We start from the raw sequence: 21,319 nt of genomic DNA on the forward strand, positions 1-21,319 counted from the left end.
ATCTAAACACTCAATTGATAAAAAAAAGTACTTTTAAGTATGTTTTATCAAACGCCTGTGCGATTTTAAAAAGTAGCGATTTTAAAATCGCACTTATTAAAATCGCACTCCCAAACGGGCTCTTGATTGGGTAGAGTGGTTTGGGTAGGTGGATATTCACCCCACTACCATCCTATATGGGTTGGAGATCCGATCCCCTTCTCGAGGGTGGGCCTTCAGTCCCCTCCAATCCTACAAAAGAAGTAGACTTGGGATGGATCTACACTATTGTAAAAGGGGTGATTTATCGTGGCATTATTATTCTTTGTGGATGTTATTCTCCCTCCTTTCGGCCTACCGTGGCAATGGAGGTGGCTAGGTGGAACTTTACTTCCCTTTCTTTGCCTTTTGTTTTTTTTTGTTTTTTGTTTTTTGTTTTTGTTTTTTTCTCCTTTTAAATTTTTCTGAAAAAACCAATATTTAAAGTTTTCAAATTTAATGTAGCAGCTCTGCCATAGTAATCCTTATATGTGGCATCGTTTTTCTTTTATATAAGAAAAATATGACTAAAATATTAACAATCAATAGGAATGTTTAATCGGTTATATCTGTTGGTTATTGGCTATAATCGGTAACCGACTTGGTTAGTTATTGGTTTTTAATAACTGCAACCGCCTAGACGGTTATCAGTTATTCAATTCAATAACCGACCAGTTATAACTGTTTTTTTCTTTTTCTTTTTTTTTTGGCTTTTGAACTTTTTGAGTATTTTGGGCCTTTAATTGGCTATTTTTGAGCTTATTTTAATTATTTTGGGCCAAAATGTTTCTAAAAAAATGAAAAACAAGAGAATGAGGGCGTCGTGGAATGAGAGAATGAGGGATTGAGAGGTAGGGAGGGACTAGGAGAATAAGATTAAACCCTATCCTTATGGGTTTCATCTTAATCTCCCTCCAAAACGATGTCGTTTTGGTGTTTAATACCAAAATGTCGTTGTTTTGGATGTTTTATTTAATAGTTTATATATATAATCGGTTATTGGTTATAATCGCTTTATCTTATCTCTAAAATTACTAACCGGCACTAGTTGATTAATGGTTTTTAACAATGAACTACCAAATGATTAGCAGGATTATTAGTTTGGGGTTATAACGGTTGGCAGATCGGGTATCCGCTTGAACACCCCAGACAATCAAAATGTCAAAATGTTAACGTCGTTAACGATAATCATTTCTCGTGTAAAAAATGAAAACATGATAAACCTTGGGCAATGACGTTACATAGTCAAGTACGCAACAGACATAAAAGTCAAATCATTTTTACTGAAAATAATATCATTTAAAAACAGTTGTGGTAATAGATTCTGTGCATCAGTGCATGAGAATTTTATTAAAATTCTTTTCAATATATATCACGTGATATTTATCAGAAAAAAATATTACATCAACAACGTATGCAAACTTCAAAGGCCAAATGAAAAGTTTGAATACTAAAGTAATAAAATTTCAATTCTTTCTTTTTATTTTATTGGCCTCCCTTCTTATCCGTTCCCTTGGCTTTTTATTTTTTTATTTTTTATTTTCTCCTTCCATTCCCCTTTCTCTATCATACAACAAAGTAATAAAAAAATAAATAGAGTTTTCTTTTAAATTGAATTAGAAGAACTTTTTTCAATTCAATCTATAAAAGTGATATGTGTTTATTTTTTTAATAACATATGAGATGCACATGAATTTTTAATATTATTTATTTTAACTTTGTTGTTACTATTAAAAAATATGTGAATCTTACATATTTAAATGACACATATCATTTTTATAAATTAAATTTTAAAAAAATTCTCTAACTCAACTCAGTTCGAAGAAAAACTCTGTCCAATTCTTTCCTTCTTATATCCTTAATTTGCTCGTAATATTTTTTTTTTTTGACATGTCCACACAAGAGGGGGGAGGAAAATTCGAACTAGTGACCTCCACTTCATTGAGTGTGATCCCAACCGATTGAGCTACCTCTTTGGGACAATTTGCTCGTAATATTATTTTATAGCGGAGGATACCTTAAAAAGAAAATGTTCAATGTTCAACCTTATTTCCGATTAAATAGATTAAATGCACACTCCCCCGCATAAAGCTGAGCCTGAGAGGTTACTAAAAACTAAACGCAACACACGTCACCACCTACTACCACGATGCTCAAAACCTTAGCCTCGTCCACCCGCTTCATCACCACCGCCACCTCTACCACCACCACCAGCGCCACCGCCACCTCGTCATCTCTCGGCCTCTGCTGCTCCTCACTCCGCAAACCCTTCCTTAATCCTCTCTCCAAGTCCAGACACAGAACCCTCAAGCCTCTCTCCAAACCATTCGCAACCACCATGAACCTCTTGAACAAGCTCGGCTTCGGCTCCCCTAGGGCCGCACAATCCGCGGGGGATGCCTCAATTGCGCAGGGCCCGGACGACGACGTTCCAGCCCCGGGACTGCAGTTCGCGCAGTTCGGAGCGGGTTGCTTCTGGGGGGTCGAGCTGGCCTTCCAGAGAGTCCCTGGCGTGAAGAAGACCGAGGTCGGGTACACCCAGGGTTTCCTGCACAATCCCAGCTACGAGGACGTGTGCTCCGGCACCTCCAACCACTCTGAGGTCGTCAGGGTCCAGTTCGACCCCAAGGAGTGCAGCTTCGACGCTCTGCTCGAATGTTTCTGGTCAAGGCATGACCCGACCACGCTCAATCGGCAGGTGGGTTTGCTGGGTTTTTGCGTCTTGGTGTTAAATTTTGAAGAAATCTGATCTGGGTTTCGCTTGTTTGATGCGCTTTGATTGATTTGCCATGTATGTCTGGTCTAGTATCTGATGGATGTCTTGAATTTTTTGGTGGTTTGGTTAATTGGTTGCTAATATTTTGGGAATTGATGGGTGTCTAGTATGGTCTAGTATTTTGGGAATTGATATCTGGTCTATAACTTGATGGGTGTCTTGAATTTTTTGGTGGTTCGGTTGGTAATATTTTGGGAATTGATGATTGATTTGTCCCTGATTATACTGATAATTATTAGGTTTTGATTAAATTGTTCTAACACTGAAGATAAAATATTTTCTAGGTTCTGTTTTCCTTGCTGATATTTTCAAGTTCTGTTATGTGGTTAGTTTTTAACAATTTTTTAGACTAAGCTGGGACTTTGATTTTCATAGCTTTTAGTTGGTGAGCTCTGTAGATGCCTTGGTGTTTGTGGTTATTTTGTAATGTATTCTAGCTAGTGGTTATTATTATTATTATTATTATTATATCTGTATGCATCTGGCGATTTTTCAAGCAATGCTTATTTGGCATTTTCCTGGTTTTGGGCTTATTGATTTTTTTTTTTATTTTTTTATTTTTTTTATCTATCTGAAAGGAAATGAGTAACCAAGAAGTGCATTGGATCTGTGTATGTTGGTCAACTCGCTACTTGATCCCCCTATTTTTATATGCAGTTATTTTTTCTTTATTCTAAATTCTGTGGATGGATTGTTCAAGAGAAGAAACTTCAAAACCTTCTATTTTTTAAGATGGTATCTGGATTATTCTCTTAATTTATCACTATTCTGACCATATTGAAACAACCCATTTTGACTTCAGGTGGATGTTTCCCTTAGCTGTTATTATCAATTTAATAGGAGAATGTGTTTTTCCTGTTGTGCCCCTGTTGTTAGGCTGTCCAGTCTTCCAGTATTGTGTGGATGTTGAGTTATGAAATTTACTAGGAGAATTCTTGGAGATGGATATGAGTGTGTAGAAACTTTTAATGTGTGTGTGAAATTTTATATTTGCATACATATGGTGTTATATGGTTTGATTATATGCTTCTGGAAATAGGACTCTTGATGGGCCTACTTTTTCACATTTGGTTCACATGATATTCTTAAATTTCTTTAACGTTTTGGCTACTCATTGGCATTTTTCTGATACATGTAAGTGCACTTTGTTTTAAATTACAAAAAAGGTGACTGCTTTAAGTTTTTTATTACCCAATGGTCTTGATTCTGGGAGCACTTTTTGTGGATTCTTCCATTGTCATTTTCTGTTCCATCACATGGACATTTTAAATCAATATAGGCTTTAGTTGCTGTTTAATTCTTTCTTGTAAAGTTTTCATCTACACTGTTATCGGAGTGTTAGATTCTTCTAAGGACATGCTAATGGAAAAACCTCATTATTAGAAGCACATCCTAGGGGCTCCACAAACTCTTCTTTGAGTTCATGTATCTTCCTTGCAATGCAAAGAAAAATTCCTTGGGGTTTGGCTCTTGTAGTATCGGATGTGTGGTTTTCTCATCATTCATCCAACAATTTTAAATATTTGGTCAAAAGAGCGAGCCATTGACGGGGATGTAGAAAACATTTGATTTATGCATATCATTATGGGCAAGCACCAAAACCCTTATGTTGGTGCTGGGCTGATTCTGATAGCCGAAGCAATGGTGTCGCTTGACAGAATCCTGCCATCGACCTCAAACCAACCACCCCTTAAAGCCAAGCTGAACTGACCAGGGTCTGTCTGTTTTAGTTCACCTGATCTGTTGGGCCAGGCTTAGCTACAACCTACACCACCACTAGCCAAAATCATTGCTGCCATACATTGATCCACCCAAAATCATTGAAATCAGCTTGTTCTATCTGTGAAACAGCGTTGCATCTCAACGATGTTGGCAGTTGCTGTGGCTGCCATTGCTGGCTGTGCTGTGCCTTTTATTCTTTCCTCTTCTTTTTTTTTTGGGGGGGGGGAAAGTTTGAGAAAGATTGGTTGTATCTGTTGGGGGATTAGGCAGTTCAACTAAGAGTCAGTTTACTGGCACCTAAACCTAACACCCATTGGTAGGCCAATCTGCCTATCGACGCTGACCAGCAGATGTCAGTAACAGACCCAATGGGGTGCTTTGCATTGGGTTGAACATGTTCAGATGGGTCGGCTCATTTTTGCCCAGCCCTAAATTCCGTACTCTTATTGCTTGGATTCTTCATTCTTTCTAGCAATCAGTTCCTGAGGCCTACACTTGATAGCAGATGTGGCATCTGTTTATGTGGCCAAATATTAGACAGAGGAGCAAACATGAGAAAGTAAGGAAAGCTATTAATGAGCATGACAAGGGAATGACAAGTTTCTTTAACAATTAGCTTTTTAAGGACTATAAGATTGATTTGTACTTGAGGAGAGGGACATTGGATTAGATGGAGAAAGTGAAAGTCAAATTTAGTAATATTCTTTTAGTCATTATGTTCATTCTCAACAGAATTTGTAGTGTGGTTTGAGGTATCTGGAGGCATTTTGGAAATGAGATTGCACAATTACATTTCCTCATTTTTTTTAGGTTGCTACTGTAAGAAAATAGTGGATTGGATTAGAGGTGGTAGTTTTTACAGAAATATATTGCTGATAAAGTAATTCCTATTTGCCTTGTGTTAGAATATTAATAAATGATTAAATTCAGAATTTTCTATTAGTGTAAGCTATTGAAACAACTGATGATTTAACATGATATCAAAACAGAGATCTTGAGATTGAACATTGTTTCAGTTATTAATATCTCATTTCAATTAAATATTCTGTGTGTTGGGCTCATTTATTAAGTAGGAGTTTAAGACCACACGTGATGGGGATATTTTCCTATCAATTTAAGGTTTTAGAATAATTGATAGTTTAACAGTTTGCGAGTAATGCGTAGGTATTAACATCTGAGTTATAGGAATTATTTCCTTGGGAGACCGATAGTATCTGGCTGGACCAATATGATATCTCCTTAAGCCCATTGTTCATACTTGGGTTGTCCTCTCTAAAAAGGGTGAAATACATGTCTCATGACTGATAAGATAGTCTCCTGATCCTTGCAAGGATGCTAGAGGAAACCGAGATAATCCATTGTTCTTTGCTTTATCGTTGCGGCTTTTGTCCCTGTTGCATGTATTAGCAAAATACCATTGTTTCTTTCAAGGCTTTCTACAGTTTTGAAGATCCTGGGTTACAGTGTTTGGATAAGATGTGTGTGTTTTATATGGAAAAGGATGTTGAAAAATGTTCCCTATGTGGTCTGCATGGGGATAAAGATAAAGAAAATCTTTTATGGCAAGAAACGTGGTAACCCAGCACCCATGTCTCCTTGGATCTCAGGCATTGCTCTCCAACTAGAATAGCTTGCCGTCCCCCCATGAGATATGGGAAGCTTAACTAGAATGGGAAATTTGGCGTATATGGGTATCAAATATGCTATTTAAGGTCACAAGGGATATGGGCTTAAGTTCTACTACCGATATGGTCTACCACCTGGGTGATTCATCTTTTGTACTTTCTACTACCTAGTTCTTTACTTCCTGTATACTTCCTGTGTACTTAGGTTGTGTCCATCTGCGCTTTTCAATGATATTCTAGATTATTTATATATAAAAAAAAAAGGTACTCTTTAAGGCTAGAAAACAATAGCTTAATGCATTCTGGATGGACTGTGAAGGTATCATAGATCCAGTTCATACTTTGATTTGATGCAATCTGAAGTTGCATGGGTGAAAATTATTCAGAATTTGTCCCCTATCGTGGTGGTCCATGAATTTTTGGCCGCGTGTATTTCTGGCTCAGTTACATTACTCTGAATTATAACAACCATGCAGTCAAACTTGTTTGTTTTAAAATAAACATACAGTAGAAGTCTTGGGTTGAAGAGTGCAAGTGCACGGAGTTGGATCTTGAGAGCTGCCTATTCATACTAATTGAAGGTTAGGATCATATATATATGCCTCTTACCATTCCCGTTTTGGAAGGACCAGCATTGGATACTGATGTATATAGAGGAGAATGGAAAGATAAAAAGGTGAATTGAGCGTCCATGAAATGATATAAAATGGATTTTCTGTTGTCAATTTTCAGGGTATTTGTGGTAAATAGCTACCGAGTTATAAATTTCTTCCATGTTAAGTTCCTTATAGTTACCAAACATGTTATCCAATAATTGTTGCTTTGTCTACATGTGCAACCTAGCAAGTAGTATGAACTGGATTTCCATACGGTAGGATTAGCATTGATATGCAAGTCTGAAAAAGAGGCTTGGCTTGCCTATGGTATCTTGCTGTCATTTCTGTTGATGCATTATGTACTATTTCTTTCATCCTCCAACCCCTGCCTCGTCCTATCGGTTTCCCAAGAAAATGAAGGAATAAAAGCAAAGAACAAAGAGAGATGAATAAGAAAATAAAGAGGCCAACTTTTGTGGCCTCTCCTTTTTGCATGCCCATATGCTAAATCTGAAGGGTCAACCTACTTCAATATTACTGCTAGAGAAATCCTATTACATAACAAATCTGATGTCTTGTTCTCTTATCTGACCATGTTATACACACATTGTCTCACGCCCCTACCACCTCACAGATCCTAACAGCTTGAAAATCCCTGATAAGTGCAGGGTAATGATGTGGGAACACAGTACAGATCTGGTATATACTTCTACACACCTGAGCAAGAGAAGGCAGCAAGGGAGTCTCTGGAGCAACAGCAGAATCTCTTGAACAGGAAGATCGTAACCGAGATTCTGCCTGCCAAGAAATTCTACCGAGCAGAGGAATACCATCAGCAGTACCTCGAGAAAGGGGGCCGTTTTGGCTTTAAACAATCTGCTGGAAAAGGCTGCAATGATCCGATCCGATGCTATGGCTAAGTTGGGGTCTTAACTGGCGAGAGCGGCCAAAATGAAGATATTTCCTTGTTCTGAGTCCTGAGAATGTGGGTGTCTATGGGTTTGTGCACTTGTCTATTTTCATCTGCGTGAGCTCTTATGATACTATGCTGTAATAAGATCCCTCACATTACTGAACATGGATCTGTAATTATTGGCAGTGTTCTCTTAACCATCATCAACATATTGTATCTACAATGGTGGTGTGCTTGATCTCTTGTTCCAAGGTTCAGTCTGAGAGTTAGACTAGTTGGGTTATATGAATAGTATTGTTTTCTGTCCCAATACTATTTTTAGCTGTATGGAACTGTCATTATCATATTACCCTTCTTTATCTTTCTTTAACGATGCATACTAATTGAAATACTTAGAAGAAATTCGTTTTGGGCGCAAAAAAGTTTAAATTTCTTATGAGACGATGCATTGTAATTTGCTATTTAGGTTGTCTAAGATTTGTTCGGACAGATGGATTTTATGAGAATTCTCTCATATTTATCGGGATTTCTTTGTCTAATCCTGATTCGGGACGTATTATTAGATGACAGCCGGGATGGCTTTTGTGCAACATGCTAGGGTAATCAACTAACACGATCGTGATAGTGCCATAAAGATACTGCCATAAATCCAATAATGGAATCATTTTATATTGGAGCATGCCGGCGTGGTCAAGGTGGAGGAGCATAAACATTGCAAGCACGTTAAGAAATATTGCAATTAGCTTTCTTATTTTTTTTTCTTTGGAAAATTTAATATCTTATTAATATAAGAAGCTTCTTGTATTCTTCCTGGAGAGCACTTGAAATTGATAGGATATTAGATGTACATACGTAGGTATGGTTGGGCTTGTCTACAAGAAAGCAGGAAATACTGCAATAATTAGTTTGGTGGTTAACCAAAATTAACAAAAGCAGCTAACTCTTGATTACCCAAACCAGCAGCTGCCCATAATCAATCCGATACTTTAATCCTAACGATTGCCACCTAATTTTTTATATTTATATTTTTTTATGAAAATAGATTAAGAATTTGATTCAATTCTTTAGAAAGACATTGCTTGTATTTTTTTTTTTTTTTGTAGTATATTTTTGGGGATTTATATATATATATATATATTAGAGTAATGTTATTTAGTAAATTGTTATACGACTGACATACAACTTGATAATTTGATAATATAAATCATCCATTGAATCTGCACTTGTAATTTTTTTTTAAAAAAAAATAATAATAAAATCAAAATGATTGATTTTCAGTGTCATACATGTTTTATGACAGTCATATAACCACATCTACTATATAATATTAAAAAAAAATCTACTAAATAGTATTACTCTATATATTATTATAATGCCTACTTACAAAACTATTAAGGATATTTTTGCAGACCATGTTTTCACTAATTATGCAACCAAATTGTGGTGTAAGTTTATAAACAATCTTAACCGGAGAGGTTGCTTTATTATCACGGGTGGTGATTTGCAGCTTTGATAATTTGTTGTCTGTATTACTAACAATTTTGACAGTAAATTTGAATTCTTATAAGAATTACCTGCCCAAATAGGATGACAGATTCTTTGAAATCTGTTTTGACAGGTAAATCTCATAGAACAAAGTTTTCCTCCAAACCGGATTGGAGGAATTTCCTTCAACCTAATCTATAAAAGTGACATGTGTCCATTTTTTTAATAATATGTGAGATGCACTTGAGTTTTTAATAAAATTTATTCTAACTTAGCCCCTACTATTAAAAAAACATGTGCATCTTACATATTCATATATATATATATATATATATATATATATATATATATATATATAATTCCTTTCTTTTGAGTATTATCTAAAAAATAGCTTTCAAAAACCCACCAAACATGCTTTTTGGCAGCATTTTTTTTTTCCTATTGAAAAAATTATTCGTGTACTTACTGGGTCGAAGAGACTTTTGAAAATAGAAAAGGGTATACCATATTAAAATCTTTTTCTTTTTCTTTTTTTTAAAGAAAACTTTTATAAAGTTATTATTACAAGGAACAAGCAGTCACCCCAGCAAATGCTTAGATCAAAATCTGGACAAAATCACTCCGTATTAAAATGTTTTTTTAAGCAAACCATTTTAAATCTGTTATTACAAGGAACAAGCTGCCACAAATACTAGTTTATATTGGTCTAAGCAAATTTTAGACTCGGTATTTGAATCATCAACCGGAGAGTCGAGAGGAACTGGTCCTCTTTAAGTGAAATGTAAAATTGTCCAAAAAAAAAAAAAAAGTAAAAAGACAATTTTATCTTTCACTTAAAGAGGACCGGCTCCTCTTTAATTGATTTTAACTAGAGAAGATCTGTTTCCTTAGTCAAGCAACGAACTTGCTTGAGCAAATGAGTTAAAAAGACTCATATTTGATCCATAAAATTATTGAAAGACGTACACTAGACGTTATTGAGAAAAAAAAAAAAATCAAAGGCACATGGACATGTATGGTAATGGAATGGGTCATATTTTTATGAGTGAAAGCTGGCAATTGTGATGATTAAAATCCGTATCAACTGCCAAGAGCCAACCAATTCCTAAAGAAAATTTAACTTGGCAGCCTTACTTCTTCGAAAAGAAAAAAATTATTAAGGAGTGCTGTTAAGGCATTGTTTAATGGGAATAGGATCCTTGTCCCTCCCTCCCTCCATTATTGAATCTGCTTTTTTCACAGCATTTAATGCATTATTTCCAAAATAACGTTAAATCTTCTGAAAAACAATAAATCCATGATGAATTTTCGATTCAAATTATCTACAGTTTCTAGAGTTTTGAAAGTAGTAACCATTAATAATTTAATATTAAGTTACTAAAATTTTATCGCTATATATATATATATATGTGTGTGTGTGAAGAATCTCACTTAAATACAAAGATTATATTGATAATAACTGCACAATCTCCTTAAATGAGAGATACAAATCTCAAGAAATTAGTGACTCTGATATTCAAACATATTTGATTTTCCCTAAAAACACAATGTTCTAGGAATCAGCTACCGAAAACCCTATAAAAGGAATGCAACATATCAAGGAAAGGGGACAAAATTCTTCTCATAAACTCTTAGCTAATTGTTATATTTTTACTCCACATAAGAGTGCTAACTTAAGAATCGGATAGCATTGAAATTTTTTCGATTTTCGAATCAACAAATCCTTTGACACTCACTATTTTGCCTATCACCGGTCAGACTGTTCCAAAAACTGCTTCTACAAACTTAATAATACTTTATATATATTGTTCTAAGAGAAATTAATATTGCTTATACGTGGTTGTTAAGACGTAAGTACCTAACAAGGAAAAACTACTTAAAATTGCTTATACGTGTTTGTTAAGACGTAAGTACCTAACAAGGAAAAACTACTTAAAAAGGACTTTGAAAAATCAGGACAGGTGGTAATGGAGGGGATCTATGGCAGATCCAAGTGCTTTTTGGCACCATTTCCATTTTTCCGAAGGTGGACAAAATGTTTGGAAAAGTACAATTAATATTTCTAATTCATGATCCAGATCCAGGGCATTACCCATGTGATGCTGCTTTTGGGGTTGGATATTTGCTAGCTTGAATTCAAAATAATTTAATGATTATGTTTTTTTTTTTTTTTTCTTCTAAAGTATTTAATCATTAATTATGTTGAATTATCTTAATGATGTTCAATTTGTCAAGTACATGTTCTCTGACACGAAATTATATATAATATGTATAGTATTTGTTTTCGTGTGACAGTTCTACACTCAACATTTAGCCAATTCATGTGGGTGGCTGTCCACAACAACATATAATAAGACTGTTCTTTAGTGAAAGCCTTAATTTGTGCATCCTAATTTGAGATTTAAAAATAAGACAAATGAGACATTTGGAATGAGAACTTGATCTTGTTGCATGCCGCCATACTCGCTCTATTTCGTGCCTTAAAAAAAGATTGAGATCTCTAGCAATATGCTATAAGTTGAGCAACGTATCGTGAGAAATCTCATATAAAACTCACTTATTTAAATAGATTTTGAATTATTAAGTCAGTTATTCGGGCATGTAGATCTCATATGAGCTATCTCACATATGCTTTTTGGGTAAAAAATTGTTGGAAATTCTTATTCCGAAAGAAACACTTGTAATTATTCTAGTCGACACAAAATCGTATTTGACAATTTCAATATTTTTCTCCAATATATCACATAGTTTCTTATTTTAGAAGTCAAGTCATTACCACACTAACCTTCTCCAACTTTAGTGTCATTAGTAGCTTACCAATCTATTATTTAGGAAAAAATTTCTCATAATGAAAAAGAAAATAAAAAATGTCTATTGTCAAGCTATAAAGCATTTAATTAAAAAAAAAAAAAAAAACAATTACCCCAACTTAGGGTCGGTCCATTTTAGGTTTTTACAATTTAAAAACGCAATTAAACGTTAGGTAAAATCGTAATTTAACTTTTAAAATTATAAATTTTTTTAACATTTTCAAATCACAATAACATTTTAAAAATAAACTCTCAAATAATAGGTTTTTCGGTTTAAGTCAATATCCCATCCTAACTTTGTTTTAATTATGTGACAACCCCTTTTCTCCAACCCCACATGGCCACCCAATAAGAATGTTAAAAGGAAATGAATTACACCTTACTCAATATCGTTAACGTACGGCTGAGATCGCACTGATCAATGCCCGACTCCAACTTCTCTTCTGTAATCAATTGCTACATCCAGCTTGTACAAGCTCATATCTTCCGTTAATAGTATCTTCTTCTTCTCTCTCATATATCTTTTTTTTTTTAAATGCATAATTAAATTAATTTAAATTGACTCAGTTTCTCTTCAAGGATCGCATCCCCTCACAACTACCAATTTCCCAAATTGCTGCTTAAAAGATTTTAGAAAGTTTAGATACTTTTTTTAAAAAAATAACCCATATATATTATAATAATAATAATTTTTGACATAATTTACGAATCTATTTAATTAAATGGGTTGAATTAGAAGTGACACATGTTCTTTAACATATAAGAAGCATATATTTTACATGTGAGATACACATGTTTTTTTACTAGTAGAGACAGTTGGAATAAATTTTATTAAAAACTCACTCACATGTTATTAAAAAAAAAAAAAATACATGTTACTTTTATAGACTAGATTTAAGGAAATCCCTTCAATCCAGTTTGGAGGAAAATTTTGTCCTATTTTTTTTAAGCGTGTGCTTCTTTTTGGAGACGGGTTTGTAAGAATTACTTACAAACTGACTTGTAGAAAATTTGTGTTTGATTATAATTAATTTATATAATCTCATTATGCTCATATGAGACATAAGGGCTATTAATTTTTGACATCACCTGCAAAGCTAATATGAAGCCAACACAAAATTAGCCGAATGAAAGGTATGTCCGATCCACCCCTTGGTGGTGGTCCGGCCATGGGCCACCTTTAGGGATGGTTCAAAACTATCCATAATTTTTTTTTTAATTTTTAATTTTTAATTTTATTTATTTTGAATATTTTGAATATTTTGATTTTTTTGATATTTTAATAATTGACCTATATAACGAAGAAACCTAGAGACGCAGCTGGTTTTAGTAGTAGAGAATATAGTATAGTAATCCTGTAACGCACGTAATGCAGTACAAAAGGAATTGAAGTAAACGAGTTGTGTGGCATAACCATAAGACTTGGTGCAGTGGCTAAGAAATGACCAAATAACCAACCTCCACAGCGACACAACAGAAACTAAGGTGGTCGTCGGTCGACAACAATGGCAGAGCTTGAGAGCCCTGAGGTGATGTCCAAGGTCATAACCTTCCTGTCCTCTCTCCTCCAGCGCGTGGCAGAGTCCAACGACGTCACGTGCCAATTTGAGAAGCAGAAGATCTCCGTCTTCCACGGCCTCTCCAGGCCCACCATCTCCATCCAGGGCTACCTTGAGAGGATCTTCAAGTACGCCAATTGTAGCCCCTCTTGCTTCATCGTCGCCTACGTTTATCTCGACCGATTCACGCAGCGCCAGCCCTTGCTTCCCATCAATTCTTTCAATGTTCATCGCTTGCTCATTACTAGCGTTTTGGTCTCTGCAAAGTTCATGGATGACATGTAAGTTCTCTTCAAATTCTCCTCCCTTCTTTCTTCCCATATGATCTTTTACCTACTTTTGATTTCCATTGATTTTTTCTTTTCTTTTCTTTTCTTTTTGGGGGTTTTCCTGGTTGATCAAATGGGACTAATTAGCGTTACTGGTCTCTTGATTATCCTTAAAAAAAAAAAAAACAGTTTTAATAGTCTCTCTCTTCCTCTGTTTCTTCTTCATCTTCTTCTTCTATTTGCTTAAATTGGGATTCACCCATAAAAATGGAGTTCAAATTGGGTTTCTTTTTCTTTTCTCCGTTAAAATTTTATATTTGGTAAGATTGTCGCAAGTCATTTGCTGTTTCTGGGATTTCTAGCTAATGCTTTTTGATTTTTCTGCTCCAAATTCATGTAAACTTCCCTAGTAATTCCTTCGCTCCACCCCACCCCCACACGCGCACACAGAGTGAGAGAGATTGCGATCTCAGTAATTTAGTAATAATATCTTGATACAGAATACGTGTTCCATTACTTCACGGAATTGGTCTTTCTTTTTTTCCTTTTTTTTCTTTTTATTTTTCTTTTATTTTTTATTTTGGTTTTTACTTCCATAATATTTGTTTGGAAAAATGAATCTCATGCTGACGAAATACGGAGGAAAAATTCGAACAATAATCTCTAATTCGTGATATTTTAATAATATATAGTTAACTAACTTATTGAAAATTATAGGGACATAAATTTCTTGTGTTATATATTCCTTAACATATAAAAAATACATGCTTTTGTAATAGTTTGTACTCCATACATGCATTTTTAATAGTATATATATATCTTATGAATCTCAAAAGCCCATTGGTTTTTGGGCATGGCAATATGTACTAATAAGATTAAGATGAGCCAATTAGCCGCATGAGAATATTACACGAACTTTAAAGTTTACATATTTAATGTTTACTTATTTATTGACGTGAATTTTGGATGAGTTATATCGAGTTTTGAATCCGATAATAATAATAATAATCTTTTTTCTGTCTGATTAATGAGAAAGCTAGCATTTTACAAGCGTAAATTTGAGAGTTTACTTTAACATATTTCTCTGTGGAGCATTAATAGCACCACCGTTTGGAAACAACCACACACCAAGAGAAAGAAGACAGCCAAATGTGAAAACCTGTCTTTCACCAGACAGCCCACCTGAGACGTGGTCTTGCTGTCTCAGTGCATTAGGGACATACATCAGAATTCCAGAGTCTTGTTAAAATTGCAAGCAATGGGCATGACATTTAATAAAGAAGGCAATGACAGCCTATTCCAGGCCCATGCAATGCATTCTGTCGAAAAGCACACTGTCCTCTTTGGCTCTGTATGTGTATCATATTCATGTATGTATTTATGATACATAGCCATATAAAACAACTTACTTTTATTTCACTTCAAGTGAATATAAATCAGGAAAATATTCTAAACCCCTCTTTTGTTTAATTATAATTTGATTAATTAAGAACTAACTAAGTTTACAGAGACTTTAAATCTAAGACTTTTGTCCTTTTTTTCCTCAAATAAATAATAAAAAAACTTGATTCTCAATTATTTATTTCTCATATTGTTTTCTCTTTCTTTCTTTGTTCAGGTATTACAACAATGCTTACTATGGTAAAGTTGGAGGAATCAGCACCACAGAAATGAACCTTCTTGAGGTGGACTTCTTATTTGGTTTGGGCTTCCAATTAAACGTGACACCCACAACCTTTTACACATACTGTTCCTACCTCCAAAGAGAAATGCTGCTCAAATCCCCTCCACATTTCCCGGAACTTCCTCTAAATTTGGCAAGACCTCTAAACTTCCATTGCTGCCTAAATGAAGATGATTCCACCCATCAGAAGCAACTAGCTGTTTAGGCACTTTTGCCTCTGATTTTATGTCTCTTAAACCTATAGGATTTCAGTAATACTTCGAACATGGGGATTGTGAGAAGGTACATTTGTTTGAAAAGAAACGTTATTTAGTACACTGTTATACAATTAAGATGACGTGACAATGAAGATCGGCATTTTAATTGCCACATTATCTCAGTTTTATATAGCAGTCTACTAAATATCATTTTCAAGGAGTCAAACTTTCTCATTTGATTTCTCGGGCTCATTGGTACATGCTCTCATTGTATAGACTCAAGCTCGGTTTGCATGAGTTCCTACATATTCCCACTTGTACTTGATTATGTTTTAATAATATTGATTTGGATTTTCCGACTTGTTTAATTATTTGTTTATCAGAGATCAGAATGCTGGTCTTCCATAATTGACGGTATGTACAGGAAGATATTTTGCATTTACAGTCTGGCTAACATGATCGAGCCTTAGATTTTCTTGTGAATTTTCTGGTATATCGAACTGCACTGCTGGTGGCACTGCGACATCACTGGTGCCAACCAAGCAAAGGCTAGCTGTGGGCAATGGCGACAAACTGATCATAATTTATAAAGACAAAATAAATTTAAAAAAGTAAATGGATGACAACTGTTGTACGCATCAAAGGATTGACATAATAATCTCTTTTAAGGAAAATTAGAAGACAAGGAACTACCACATTCCACGTTGACAACTAATTCTCAAACGATTAAAACATTGATTTTTCACTTCAAGATTGAATCAAGATTTTAAGGTAGAAAAGAAATGATACTGTTTTTTTTTAGTGTTCTCCTCATCCTACGTGAATATTATTTTCTAAAATAAAAATAAAAAGAAAAAGAAAAAGAGAAGAAAAAAAAAGAAAAAAAACTTAACTCACAAGTCCCTCATATATTTTTAGAAAACAATATTCACATTGGATAAAAAAAACACCAACGTAACATTTCTCTTAAAAAAAATAAATGTTTACAAGATCTCCATAAACGTTCGTTATTTTTTTTTTATCTATTCAGAATTGGGAAAAGGAAAGGGCCAACAACAAATAAACCAAAATTACAAAGGAGGGTCATTTCCACTCGTAATCCTAGAAGAAAAAAGAAAAGGAGAATTATTGAGAATGTTTCTAAACACCGAGTGGAAAGCAGCCCATTTAGCAATTGAGTGTGCCTGAAAATTGGCACATCTAGAGACCTTTGAAGCGGTCCAAAAGAAAAACGATGAGAGCTGGAGATAGCAATCTTTAATGATAGGAGCACACAGCCAATCGATGAAGAGATGACCTTGATTGAGAGCCAAAATGGTAATGCGTTCATTACATAAATACAATTATTCTAGAAATTCTAGTTTTTTGAATAAACTAGTATTAATTTTTTTTAAAAAAAAAAAAAAGAAAAAAAAAGAAAAAAAGAAAAGAATATACAAAGAAGGAGACCATCAGCAAAGACCACAAGAAAGAAACACAACAAAAGCCAAACAGTAAAGTAGGCTTCTCTTTAGCTGTGAATGAGAATGACATTTCCATTCTGATGATGATATGTCAATTTAGGCTTCTCTTTCTTGCTTTGCCTTGTCAATTTAGATGTATTTATGCATATCAGTCGACATTGATTATCCTTATGTTTGAAGTGTTTTTTTCCGATGAAATTGCGATTCGTTGAATTTCAACTCGAAACATGTTATGGAGTGTTGTCTAGTTCCAATTAATTTCCTCGAGAATTTTCATAGTGTTTGTAAAATGTGTATACTGAACTAAGTTGGATTGCTTTGTGTTTATAAGTTTCCATGTCTTTCGTTTTTTGAGTTCGTCCTTTATATTATGTGAAATAAAAGTTGTAACATTTGATGTTGCAAATCAAATTTTTTATGATTTTTTTCAAATTTTTGAAGAAAAGCTAAATTTTAATAACTCAATTGGAATGCTCTAAGCTGATGATTTGGCAGAATGGAAGACTATCAATGATTTGCAACACATTCATCGACGGTCTAGATTTACTTGTTGGGGTCCCAAATCACCAAAACTTAACCATTGACTTATCTAATGGTCTTTAGACCTGCAGGTTTCACCACTCGGAACAAGATCTGAAGAGTCACGATCAAGATCTTGAGAAGATTATGTTGGTTTTGAAAAATAAATAGCAGATGCACCCCCGAAATTTGATGAGTTCCAAGTGGGTTGAGTTCATCAATTCGGGTCTTTCAGTGGGGTGGGACTAGTTAGAAACAATGTGGATTTGGCCAACTTGCAACCCAATCATAAATTCAGGAAAAAATAAATTGGGTTGAAAATCATTGGTACCCAAACATGCCATTAAAAAATTAAAAACTTGAAAGTTATAAAAGTATTGAACATTTTTAAAAAAATACGGTAGTATTCCCTCTTCAAATGATCTACCCATTGTCAACGTTATTTTTGGAGCTTCCTGCCACTTACACTCCAGACATCTTGGGATGACATGTATTTTCGTTGATTATATTGATGAAGGGACCATTTTTGTTTTTAATCCTAAGCGAGATGCTATTTACAATACGAATTGAAGTTGAGATGAGAAGTGGTGGAGCTTAAAATATTTTTGCTGGAGGGGGCTAGCTCCTTGAAAGTGAATTAATATGTTCAAGAAACAACTTTAACCTGAAACCCAACTCGTCTATTTTACCAATTTGGTAATATGCTTTGCAAAATGATGTGATCATTCAACTGATAATTAGAAGTGAATGATCACATCATAATTTTGAAGATCACCAACAGGTACGTACAGCAAATACAACACAAAAATACGTTCAAATGGTAAAATTAACTTAACTTAATATTAAATTATTGATGGTTACTACTTATATATATATATATATATATATATATATAGAGGTATTTGGACTGCTAAATTCTCTTTTACCAAATATTGATGGTATCCAAACAACTGTTTGTTTTTTTTTAAAATAAATAAATAAATTTCTTTTAGATTTTCTTTAAATATTTTTTTTAGGTTGTGATGGGCTCCTTATTTACATTCCTGCGGATGCCTAAATATTCGGATAGAGGTGTAGGATAAGACGAAATAAACCAGCTTATACACCTTGGGTAAAAGCAGTGGCGGAGCCATGTTAGCCTTTAGCAACCCCAAAGGTTTAAATATTTTTTATTATTTTTTTTTTTCAAAGGTTTAAAAAGAGAGCCGTGCAATCTTTGATAAATTTCTTTCCTAAAACATGTGTGGGATCTTTTAGACACTTACATCATCACTTGTTGTGGATAGCCTGCTTGTAGCATTTCATTATACAAAATATGATTTAGATTCGATACTTGATGATTTTGTACTTCTAAAAAACTATAAAGTGCAATTCTAGACATTTATTTATTTATTTATTTTGTATTTGGCTTTATGATATAGTACCGGTATGTTACATTTCTAATATATCAATTTAAGCACATATTTATGAACTTTTATAAATATTTTTCTGTGATGCATATATTGTGTGAATTACCAAATTTTTAGGATGGAGAAAATTTTTAGTATGCCAAAAAATATTTTTAGGACGCCAAAATTTTTTTTTGCGGCACCCCCAATATGAGTTGCTTGGCTCCGCCACTGGGTGAAAGTGACTGCAATTTTATACTAAACAAATGAGAAATTTACAAAAATCTTATTGAGATCTCGAAATCTTAGTTGTTTCTTATTTTTATTCTTTAACTTCAACACTCTCCAATTGCAATGATATGAACATAATCATTAATTTTTTTCTTTTAATTTATAGACCCACTATCAGCGCCCACTTTCGGTTGTGATTGGGTTGTGCAGGCTCATTTTAGTTTTTGTTTTCAAAAGCCCAATTAGCCATTGGAATTTTATTTCAAAATTCGAATGTGATTTGTTTAAGGCCTTTAGCAGGTTGAAGGAAGTTGTTGCCAAAAAGAGAGAGTTTGAGCAACAGATGGAGGGAGGTTCGGGCAGCACACAAATGTTGTTCACTCCGCGCTTATTACTATTCCAAGGATGAGAAGCTTTTGGTTTCCAACTACATGCCTGCTGGCAGCTTGTTTACACTGTTGCATGGTATACTTGTTAAATCCTATCATTTTATTACTCAGCATTTTTTTTTTTTTTTTTTTTTTTTTTTTGCATTTCTTTTCCACAAAATGTAATAATATTAGCTTTCTGTGAATATTATATGACCTCCTCCAACCAAGTGAAGTATAGCTACAAAATTCTGACACAAACTACAGAAACAACTTGTGAAAGTCAAAGAAATATCGTATTTCTTCCCATCATTTTCATAGTGAAATTGAATTAAACTAGTAGAGCAGCTTGGCTCAAGTGAGATTATCAATGCCCAACTACATTGGGATAGATCACCCAATTAGATATTGATATGCAGACCCTATGCTTGTTTTGTTGTTATCTGCGTAGACTTGCACTTGCAGCTTCCAATTACTTACTTGGTTGAACACATGAAACGTTCAGTCAAATGTATGCTTTGTCTATCATCATTGGTAAAGAATAAAGATACTATATATTTTTGTCACACTCTAATGTTTCCATACATAAAACAAGAAACAGGGGTGAAGGAAGGACTCCCGTGGATTGGGATTCAAGAGTTAAGATATTCCTGGAAAGCGCTAGGGGAATTGCCCACATCCATTCTGAGAGTGGTGGTAAATGTAGCCATGGCAACATTAAGTCCTGCAATGTCCTACTCACTCAAGACCTCGATGGTTGCATCTCTGATGTTGGCTTGACTCCTCTAATGAACTTCCCTGCTACCATGTCCCGAACCACAGGATACTGTGCGCCGGAGGTGGTCGAGACACGGAAGTTCACTCAGAAAGCTGATGTTTATAGCTTTGGTGTGCTCCTCCTCGAGATGCTGACAGGCAAAGTCCCATTCCAATATCCAGGACACCATGATGTGGTTGTTGATCTCCCAAGATGGGTCCGGTCTGTTGTCTGCGAGGAATGGACAACTGAGGTTTTTGATGTGGAGCTGTTGAGGCACCAACATGTTGAAAAGCAGATGGTGCAGATGCTTCAAATTTCACTTGCATGTGTGTCAAAGTCGCCTGACATGCGACCCAATATGGATGATGTTGCCAAGATGATAGAGGAAGTTCAGCAATCTGACGTGACCAACCGCCCATCTTCTGAATCCGAGTCTAATTTGCAAACCCCATGAAGGCTTCTAGTATTCTACTACATGGAGCTAAGACTGTTTTGGTACTGATTATCTAGAGCTATTTTCATCTAATTTGTAAGGCAATATGGATATATGTTGTGGTAAGGCTTTCTACATGTTGTGCATTCATGTATGCACATTTTACCGTGAAATACTGTCCACTTCTAGTCTTGTTTTAAGATTCTTAGTATTACTTCCATCAGAACAATTTCACAATTAATTTAATTCTCAAATCTGAAAAGCAAGCTAGTAATTTGTAGCTGTATGTGTAGGCAATTTGGATGCCAACATAAACAATATGTGTAGGCTTGGCTGCTGCATATCAAGCTGTTGCCTTGGGAGTTGGATCTGAATAGCTAGTTGTTTTCATGAGTTTCAAACATCTAGTCCACTTTGCTTGGGCTCGTTTGAACATTAACCAAATATTAGAATCAGGTCGATATGCTTAACAAAAGCCCATCTTTACTGCATTGATCTGCATA

General features: G+C 34.6%; 2 protein-coding genes and 1 pseudogene across 2 annotated transcripts; all 3 read left to right on the top strand.

The window, feature by feature from the left end:
- The first annotated feature begins 2,075 nt into the window (after window positions 1–2,075).
- LOC132189561 (peptide methionine sulfoxide reductase A1) lies at window positions 2,076–8,041 on the top strand. Its single transcript, XM_059604303.2, has 2 exons — window positions 2,076–2,716; window positions 7,406–8,041. Exons 1-2 carry the CDS (start codon window positions 2,168–2,170, stop codon window positions 7,655–7,657), a joined length of 801 nt encoding a protein of 266 aa, XP_059460286.2. The 5' UTR covers window positions 2,076–2,167; the 3' UTR covers window positions 7,658–8,041.
- Window positions 8,042–13,285: 5,244 nt separating this feature from the next.
- On the top strand, window positions 13,286–16,022 carry LOC132190091 (cyclin-U4-1). The gene is made up of 2 exons (XM_059604974.2): window positions 13,286–13,785; window positions 15,392–16,022. The coding sequence occupies exons 1-2, from the start codon at window positions 13,451–13,453 to the stop codon at window positions 15,660–15,662; spliced, it is 606 nt and encodes a 201-aa protein (XP_059460957.2). The 5' UTR covers window positions 13,286–13,450; the 3' UTR covers window positions 15,663–16,022.
- Window positions 16,023–20,411: 4,389 nt separating this feature from the next.
- LOC132191009 (putative leucine-rich repeat receptor-like protein kinase At5g05160 pseudogene) lies at window positions 20,412–20,837 on the top strand (annotated as a pseudogene).
- The last annotated feature ends 482 nt before the right edge of the window (window positions 20,838–21,319 follow it).

Source organism: Corylus avellana, chromosome 9, assembly GCF_965113065.1.
Source record: "Corylus avellana chromosome 9, dhCorAvel1.hap1.2, whole genome shotgun sequence".
NCBI classification, from domain to species: Eukaryota; Viridiplantae; Streptophyta; class Magnoliopsida; order Fagales; family Betulaceae; genus Corylus; species Corylus avellana.